Source organism: Ovis aries, chromosome 7, assembly GCF_016772045.2.
Source record: "Ovis aries strain OAR_USU_Benz2616 breed Rambouillet chromosome 7, ARS-UI_Ramb_v3.0, whole genome shotgun sequence".
Taxonomy (NCBI): Eukaryota; Metazoa; Chordata; class Mammalia; order Artiodactyla; family Bovidae; genus Ovis; species Ovis aries.
In genome coordinates this window covers 82,481,360-82,490,891 of record NC_056060.1, presented here as the reverse complement: position 1 = coordinate 82,490,891, position 9,532 = coordinate 82,481,360, and the positions used below count along the sequence as shown (strand labels likewise).

General features: G+C 48.0%; 1 protein-coding gene across 6 annotated transcripts in view; it reads left to right on the top strand.

Annotated features, from left to right (window-relative positions):
- The first annotated feature begins 244 nt into the window (after window positions 1–244).
- Window positions 245–9,532, top strand: part of DPF3 (double PHD fingers 3) — a 288,441-nt gene continuing 279,153 nt past the window's right edge. For 4 of the 6 annotated variants that reach the window (XM_012181974.4, XM_060418247.1, XM_027971982.3 and 1 more), the window contains exon 1: window positions 245–289. In XM_012181974.4, the coding sequence (XP_012037364.1) occupies window positions 258–289 (32 nt within the window). In that variant the 5' untranslated portion in view covers window positions 245–257. Of the gene's footprint in view, window positions 290–6,225 lie in introns of those variants that run through there. The other 2 variants (XM_060418248.1, XM_060418246.1) reach the window with 1 other exon arrangement.

Sequence of the window (9,532 nt, the reverse complement as noted above, 5' to 3'; positions counted from 1 at the left end):
CCCCAATCCGAAAAGGAGCTGCTCGCGCGGTACTGCCCCTTTAAGACCTGCTTGCTCTCGGGCTCTACAAAAGGGAGTGACCTCTGGGCTTTGACAGCTCCCCTAATAACTACCACCGTGCAGGCTCCACCCACTTGGCGACCAGCCGCGCCGATTGGCCGGCGGGCCGGTATCCCGTACTCTGATTGGCTCTCCGCTTCCCCTGAGCGAACCTTTAGAACTCTGAGACAGACAATATTCTGTTACATTGTAGCAAAATGGCGACTGTCATTCACAACCCCCTGAAAGCGTAAGTAAGACTAAAAAATGTACATATTCCGCGTGGTTTCAATATGAAAAAAAAGGCGCCTTCTGCGTGCGGAGCGCTGCCAATGCACAGCGCTTACAGGCACCTACAGCCGTGGCGGGGCTTCTCTCTTTTCTTTCAGCTCTTACTTCTTCATCTTTTTTTTTTTTTTTTCCTAAACCCCAGCGCGCAGAAATGTCAGGAGATGCAATTAACAAGGAGAAAATTGTTACATTTGTGTTCTTTTAAATTGGCGGACCGAGAAGAGAGGGGTTGTCGGTAGGGGAGCCAGGCGCTCGCGAGCTCTACAGCTAGGGGATCGTGGGCAGCTCGGGGACAGCACGGTCCCCTGAGTCTCCCCGGCTTCGCGGGGCGGGGAGCGCGGCGCGCGGCGCGGGGGTGGCGGGGCCGGCCCTGCTGGGGGCTAGCGCTGGACTCTGGGGCCGCCTTGGGCGCACTTGGCTGAGCCCCGCGCCTCCGGAGCCCGCGGCCCCCCGCCCGGCTGCTAGGTCCTCCGGGGCGACCGGACCGCGGCAGCTCTGGAGTTTGCAGGGCGCTCTCTGCCTTCCGATCGCTTGCGGGGAGTTTGTGCAAACCTTCCGGAGTTGGGAGCACCGCAGGGGGGAGCAGCGGGTCCCGGGAGCCCTGGGGCCCAGGTGGTTGCCCGGGGCTTTCCTGCCGGGGCAGCCCCCGGGAACGTGACGGCGCTTCGGGCGGTCGCCGGTGTGTCTACGGGTGTGTTTGTCCGGGAATGGGCTGTAGTAAATGAACGACTCGGGTTAACTTGGGGTTGATTTGGAGACAGGGAAGAGCTGCAGGTCTCATAAATGGTGTTATCGGCTCCTGCGGGTAAATAGCCAAGGCGAGCGAGAGGCAGCTTACTGGGGAGCTCGCCGCCCGAGCCGGCAGCGTCTGCTCACGGCCAGAGCGAGGGGCAGGTGCCTCTGGCCGCCGCCGGGAGACTTTGAGCGGACGCCCAGATCCGGGACGGAGGGGGGCGGGCTGGGCGAGGACACGCAGGGGCCAGCCCCGGGTCCCACAGCCAATTCCTGCCCGCCTTCCTCCCCCACTCCTTTTTATCCTGGCTTCCTTCCTTCCTTCCTTCCAGTCGGTGGAACTGTTAAGCCGCCAAGTCCGCTCGCGATCGCGGAGCCGGGGGTGGTTCGGAAACTAGCATCGCTCTAACAGGGGTGCTACTGGCAGTGATGTTGGCAGAGGGGCGCTCCCTCGGATCGCGGCGCGACGTGGGTGGGTGGCTGGGTGGGGGGTTTGTGCGCCTGGGATTAGGACTTCGCAGCTGGGCTGGAAGCCGCGGGCGAGAGGAGAGAGGGAGGTGCGGGTGTGTGTGTCGGGGGCGGGGGGGGGGCGTTTCGTGCCGGATTCTCTACGGTGCGTGGCTGATGCCCACTCTGGTTCTTTCAACTCAGCGCCTCCGCGTCCGCACCCGCGGCTCCCCTAGGAGTTGAAAGCCAGGTTCGCACGCGGGGTGGGAGGAGGGCAGCGGGGGTGGGGGGGGGGGGTGGGTCTTAACGCCAAGGAAAGCGCCGAGAAAATGGGAAGTGTTTGCACCAGCTATTTCCTATCGGTAATAGGGGAAAAGGGTAGGAATGTCCCAGATTTTGGAGTTTTACATACACACACACACACACACACACACACACACACACACACACACGCGCACACACACACGAACGCTGCTAAGAGGACGTTGGAAGCTGGGGCTGATTAGAGAGCAGCTCCCGGCTTCAGTTCTCGCTCGGAAGCTCCGACACACTGCACTTGAACGCCACAGTGTTTCACCCAAGAAAACAAATGTTTTATGGCAGAATAAATGGGCGTAACTTCGCGGCATCCCCTCTCTTCGTCGCTCTCGCTAGCCACATCGCTGATGCTGTGAGTTTTTAACCGAGCCCACAGCTGATTTGCAGTTTTCACATTTCCAGCCGAAAACGCATAGCGGGGCTGATGCCTCCTGGTAAACTCAAGTTAGAGAAATCTATTTCGCCTGTGCGCCAGGTTTGTTTCCTGTTGGGAAAGCGGTACCCTCGTTACCGTGGAACCCGCTTACGCGCGGGCGGGCGCAATATCTCTGTACTCATTCCTGCCCGCTCCAGTTTTTTGTTTCTGTTTATTTTGGACCGCTGAAGGATGCGTTTTGCGGGGAGGGTGTATATGTGGGGTGGGGTTAGAAGTGCGGAAAGGGACAGAGTCGCGGGCTGGTTATTGGAATTAGTTCTGAATTATTACACTTGTACTTTGTAAATTAGAAACAGTTGCAATGTGATGTATTTGTAATTCCGTGTCGACACACACACACACACACACACACACACACACACACACTAGCATACACACGACACTCCAGTCGGCTTTTTCTAGGTGGCAGTTGAATGGTCATTTATAATTAGCCGCTCATTTTTTGCATCCAGATTCCTTTCCCTGGGGATAAGTGGGTGTAAACAATACCACCAACCAGCCGAGCCTCCTGCGCCCTAGACAGTTTTAAAACTCCTAACACAGGAGCATGCACGACGTTACGGGGAGACCTACATCATCTGCCTTTATTTTGAAAAACAACTTGTTTAATAGAACATCTTATATGTTTCATTTGTTTTTAGAAGTTGCTGATCAGGAAACAATACACACGTGAATAAATTATGCATGGGATAAATTAGAACAAAGCGCAGAGGCACATCAAGCGGAAGGGATGGATGGTGGTGCTGGGAGGAGGGGAGCAGTGAGAAAGGTTTGGAGAGCTACGTTTTTATCCTCCTGTGTCCCTCCTGACAATGAAACGGAGCTGAACAGCATTAGCATTTTCTGTCTGCGTTCAGAGTCTTTTTCTTCCTTCCCTTGAAAAAAAAAAGCCAACACCAAGGACGCCCCCTATAGAAACTGGTCACACAAAGGTTTCCTCTAGGACTGGGGGATAAAGTGGCAGTAGGTAATGTTCTGGAAGAAACGAGCAACACCTCTTTAGGGCTCTGCCTAAGCTGCGTAGGGACCATTTTTCATTATACCAGCTTTTTCCACGTGAAACATTCAGTAATTCAATAGCTTGAATAATATTGGACGGCACAGTTTGAATCTCATTGCTTTGGGGTCTTCTGTTGGGCCCCAAGCTCCTGGAGTCACATCTCCTCTCTCAGCAGTTCAGCTTTCTTCTTGCCTGTCTTTGATCTCCCTTCAACTCCCTTTCTTATTCCTCCTCCTTGTACCCTTCAGCCCCTTCCTCTCTGAAGTTGACAGCCTGGCTTCTCTGTCTGTTGTCGCCTTTAACATCTTATTACTGCCCAACAGGGTGTTAGAGGCAGAAACAGGAGCCGCCTGGACTGATCAGATCACAAAGGGAACGCAGCAGGTGGGCCCACAACCAAGCAGTCACATCTGGGCAGATAGAATATGAAAGCATCGATGGACATGTATGATGTGTAAATAGGTATTGCACATTATTTAATTTAGCAGCTACATTGTCTGAGCCTAGATGTGTGAGTCATCCTTATTTCTTACATGGACAAGCAAGATAAGGGCCGTGTAGGGAAGTAAATACATGTAGGTAACATAAATATGGATTTGATAATCCATTTGTCTATGTGTAAGTCTGCCACATCACCTATCATATTCTGGTTGATTGCTACATACCTAGGGAACATAGTGCCCTTTTTTATTTTTGCTCTGCTATATTCTTAAAAAAATTAAAAAAAAATTTTTATGTTGGGGTATAGTTGATTGACAAACATAATGCTTTAATATAAATTCTAATCTTATTTGATATTCTACTTCACGTTAACCACCCTCCCCCAAAACTGCTATCAACACTTTAAACAACTTACTCTTTTATTGAGTTATCAAAACTCAATATGCACTTAACTGGGAATGTCTGCCACCTTCTGCCAGACTGGACTATGCACATATATATCTATTATACTAACTGCCTGCTTAGAAAACAGTAACCGTTATTATTATTTAATTATTCCATATAAACCAACAAGGATTTATCCCAAGTAACTATTTGTTTATAAATAATGAGATCAGTAGACTGGTCATACCTATAACATGTGAACATCCAGATATGTAGTTGTATTGAAACATTTTTGTAAGGAGTTTCAGAGGGTAAAGTGTCTGCCTGCAATGCAGGAGAACTGGGTTCAATCCCTGGGTCAGGAAGATCCCCTGGAGAAGGAAATGGCAACCCACTCCAGTACTCTTGCCTGGAAAATCCCATGGACAGAGAAGCCTGGTAGACTACAGTCCATGGGATCGCAAACAGTCGGACATGACTGAACGACTTCACTTCACTCCCTTGGTTGGAGGCTTTAAAAAAAAAAAACAAACCTCTGTTTTGTAATTAAGGACACAACCCTGTGAGAAGCAAATATACTTACTCAGCCAAGGTCAAACAGCTGGTCATGTGTATAGATGGACCTCAGATCTCGTCTTTTTATTCATTCTCTGACCTGGAGACCATGTATTCTAATCTAAAGTGGTTTTGTGCCCGTGAAAGTTGTGAAGTTGTTGCCACTTAGAAGCCAGACCTCACTCTTGCTGTGGCACTCAGTTTAGGTTATCAGAGAGGATGGCGCAGAGGGGACACATTCCTGGTTCTAATCTGCTTCTGGCTCTTTCTGTTGGGGTGGGGGATTTGGGTAGGTACTAAATGGGGAAAACTGGGGTTGGGATTTGTGAGCTTTCAGCTTTTTATGGACATTATTTTAGCCCCTTATGAAAAAGGACCCTCAGACATTTTAAGCCAACAGATGCCTAAGAACCACCTTCTCCATCTGCTTCTGGTTGCCACTGGGGTGAGGGCGGGGGGAAGCCTTAAATTCTCTAAACTTCATTAGCACACATTATTTTTCAGTGGGAAGCATGTCTGGTTTTGATGAGATACCCATAAAGGTTATTAATTTCTGCCAGAACCCAAATGGAGGCATCGCCACAGAGAACTGCTGCGGTTGCAGACCACCTGGGAGACATTCAGAGGTCTCCAGTTGAATGGGAGTTGCTTAGTTCTAGAAAGTGGCCTGGAATTCAGAGGCAACTTAATTGGAGACTTCTCATCCTCCTTTGTCTTTTTGGAACCATGCAGGTGGCTGAAATTTAGGTACATCTGAGAAACACCATAATGTCTAAAGCTGTTCCAGAGCCATCTGCTCAGATCAGTGCAGAAAATAAAATGCCATGGTCAACCAAGCTTTGTTTTGAGCTTGCACCAGAAAAGGAAAAGAAACTGAGGCTAATGTTTCAGTTTTGAAAGTACAGCCATCCTGATTGTAGTGGTGCTGGGTGTGGGTCATGAAAAGCATCAGAATTCAGGCCTGTCTATTATCCCAACCTCTGCAAAGTAACTTTTGTGGTTTCTGAGTGTTCTGAAAGTCACTAGAAGACAAATGTAGCCCAATGTGGCAAGCCCCTGAAATGCCACAACCACTGAAACAGTTTTTGCCCAGCCATGGTTTTCCAGCAGGGGCCTATGTAAGCATGACCCTAGCATTAAATAATCTTTAAACATGTAGGTATTTAACAAGGAAAGATAAAGAAGTGGCCTGGGGAGAGGGGATACGGAGGGGATAGGTAAGTGGATAAAACTACTGTGTGGTCTGGAACTCTGAGAAGATGATTGTTTAACAGCAAGAGAGACTGATGTTATGATCTATTGCAAGTTCCAAAGTTTTCTTTAGTTGTGTGAGCAACTGGGGAGAGATGAGGTGTTGTGGTGTTTTTGTAATCTGTTTTTCTTATTGGTCCGGTTACTAGTGTTTCACAGTCTGTCAACCCATATGGATGAATGGAGCTAGCATCATAAAACTGTCACTGAAGGAAGGTTTTTGAAGCCTGTGATTTGCATCAGAGTTTTAAAAGCAGTGGCTAGGAGGTGTTTGGGTCAGGGGAGGGGAGAAGAGGAGCAACCTATGCTGGAAATGTCTAGGTTGTGTGTTTGTGAATAGTAGTAGTAGGTGGGGGGTTACAAGGAAAGCAGGCTAAGATTTAGGGGGCTGTGTTTGAAAGCAGGGAGGGGCAGGAGCTCCTAATAATAGGGTTCAAATAGCCCACGTTGAGACCTTCACCTCCAGGACTTAGTTCTGAGTCCAAGGAACAATGATGATACGTGTCTAATCCCCCTTTGCACCCTCTCCTCCCTCCTCGAGTCCAGAGCTTGCTGTCATCTTAGGTTGCTATGAAATGAGTGAGTTTTTCTCATTGTTGAATATTCACTTCAAAAATCTGCTGTGGTATTAACTTCAACTGGAAGCTCCACCAGAAAAGGTTTTTCAGTTCTCAAACTTTCACCAGTCATCCCTATGTCCTTATGTCAAACTCCATCCCTCTTATACTTTCTCACCAGTGACTATGCTTTTGTAGCTTCAGAAGTAAAAGCTTCAGGGAGAGGATCCCGGAGATTTGAGCTCAGTTTTCAGCCCTACTGCTCACCAGCTATGAGACCTTAGACCCAGAACTTCTCTGAGCCACATATTCCTTGTCTTAAAGGTGAGGGTGATGCACCTTGATTGCCAAATTCCTTTCCAGTAAAAAACTGGGGCCTCTTGACTATGGTGGATTAGGAAGGATGAGGAGGACAGTTAGGGACCAGTGTTTGAATTCCTCCTCATTTTTTAAGTGTGGCTCTAAAAGGGAGTTAAGACTGGTAGGCTCTCCTGTAGTTTCATCTTCTCTGGTTCCTGTCTTGCCACCTTCTGTTGCCACTGGGCTCTGATCTCTCTCTTCTCAGCGCCCAAGGCTGAGGGCCAGGTGGTGGCCCACTGAGAACGTGGTCTTTTCTTCTGATGCTCCCTTTTGAACACTTTTCTCCTCATTAACACTCCAACCAGGGGATGAAGACGGGAAAGAGAAATGAGAAGATTAATTGGCCTATTTTTTTCTGTTTACAAGCACTCAGATTATGTTTTTGGTTGTGCAAAAGACTAGAATTATTGAGAACATCTCTCTTTTTCTTCCTGTTTTGTGTAAATGTATGGTGGAAGAAAGGGAACCGAGCAAAAGATTTTCTTCTCTGGATTTCATTTATCTACAGTCTCCTTCAATCTACTGTTCTTCTAACATGGCACCCATCCCAGTTAACATGGAAATAAATGCTTACTTCATTTCCATTTGGGCAGTTGCAAATGCCCTACCATTCAGTGAACTGCAGTGGGTGGGCCTGTACTGATGTCTCAGTGAGCTTCCTCTGTTGCACCCCGTGATGCTGCTGAGGAAATGGAGGTGTTCAGTAGACACAGAGTCTGGCCTTACGCAGGTGAGTATTAGCAGTGTCTAAAGTGGAATTCACTGCCTCTCATTCAGTGATATGCCTCCAGAACATGCCAGATTCCTCTGGAGGCATTATTATCAGGCTTTCCTTTGGTTGACAGCTAGCTCCCTTGGCAATTTTCTACATGTCTAAAGGAGGAAGAGGGGGTTGTTAAAACCATCAGAACATTCACAGAAGCCTGAATTGTGAGAATTAGGCAAAATGAAAGAAAAAACAAAATGGTCTCCTTGACCTCCAGCCTACAGAGGCAGTCCCTTAAATTTTTTTGTACTTGTGGTAAGATGTATCAATACATAACATGTATATTTAGCATGTATGACATGTAGACATACCATTTTAGCCTTTTTTAAAGTGTTCAGTTCACTGGCATTAAGTACATTCATAGTGTTGTATAACTACCAGAATATTCTGTATTCATTTCCAGAATTTAAAAAGTCATCCTAAACACACTCTATATCCATTAAACAATAACATCCTCTGTTTTAATGAGGACATCCTCCTCCCACCCCATCCCAGTGTGGTAACCACCATTGTACTTTCTGTCTGTATGAATTTGCCTGTTCTAAGCACCTCATATGAGTGGAATCATACAATATCTGTCCTTTCGTGACTGGCTTATTGCACTTAGTATAGTGTTCTTAATGCTCATCTGTGTTACAGCATGTGTCAGGACTTCCTTCCTTTTTATGGCTGAGTAATAGTCCACTGTATATATATGCCTTATTTTGCTTATCCATGCATCCAGGGATGGGTCCTGGGGTTGTTTCCACCTTGTGGCGATTGTGAATAGTACTGCTATGAACATGGGTGTGTAAGTAGCTGTTTGAATCCCTGCTCTCAGTTCTTTGGGGTATATGCCTAGACCCCCCCTTCATTTTTAGACTCACTAAGATTCATGGAGTACATTTCTAGATAGTATAGGCAACTCCTTTCTTCTAAACTTAAAAAAAATACTCATGGCATCATAGAATTCAACCTCTTTACCTGCCTCCCACTTTAGGACTACCACTATTTTGGGGGTGGAGGATAAATGCCCCAGGAACTCAGAGACTCACTTCTTTTATCCCCAGCCAGAGGATTGCCTTCATCTTGTCACCACCCCCCCACCCCCAACCCGTTGAGGGCAGGGACTCCCTTGGGGTCAGGGTCTGGATATGGGGAGGCCCCAGAGGCTGCAGCACTAGTTGTCACCTGGTGGGGCTGGAGCGAAGGTTTCCCAGGCAGTGGAGGTCTCATCAGGCAGCAGGTGTTCCTGCTGGAAACACCTGGGATGACAGGACAGCTTGAAGGTCAGGAGGTAGTAAATCTGACCTATCTTTTCATAAGGGGAGAAGGGCATGCATCTCATTTGGCCTCCCTTCCCTGCGCTAAGCCCTGCTTACCACCCCCTGAAGGGCCCAAATGAAACAATGGATGTGAAAACACTTCAGAAAGTGTAAAGTACAAATGGGAGGTGTTACTAGAGCTGCCAAGTGCCCCCCACCCCTGCCCCGTAGCTAACCTGGGGGGAGGGAGGGGGGCGCTTCTCAGAGAGTCAACAATATCGCAAGTATCAAACATCACTTTATTATATTAAAACCAAAATTAATGAAAAGATCCTGGCATTCCACATCCTGTCTAACCATTGTTTCTCAGGAAATGCAAAGCTTCACTCATCCAGCTGTGTGTAAATAGCCCTGGAATCTCAGTGGGGTTTTCCCATCTTCCGGGTTTGAAATAGGTGAGAATAGGAGCTCAAGGGAAGCCTTCGTTTCATTTTCCATTGTCAACCCCATACTGAGTCCATCCTCAATCAGAGGAAACAGAAGCTGGCGGGCAGAGGGAGCATTCTCCTGGAACTTGGGCTCTGGTCATCCAGCAGTCTCTGGCTCCTTCTACCAAGAAGACTCCAGGGAGAGAGAAGGGGAGAAGGTGGGGCTGGGGTTTAAATCTGCTAGTAAGCAAGGAGGATGTGATGTTGGCGTTAGGGGTCAGTG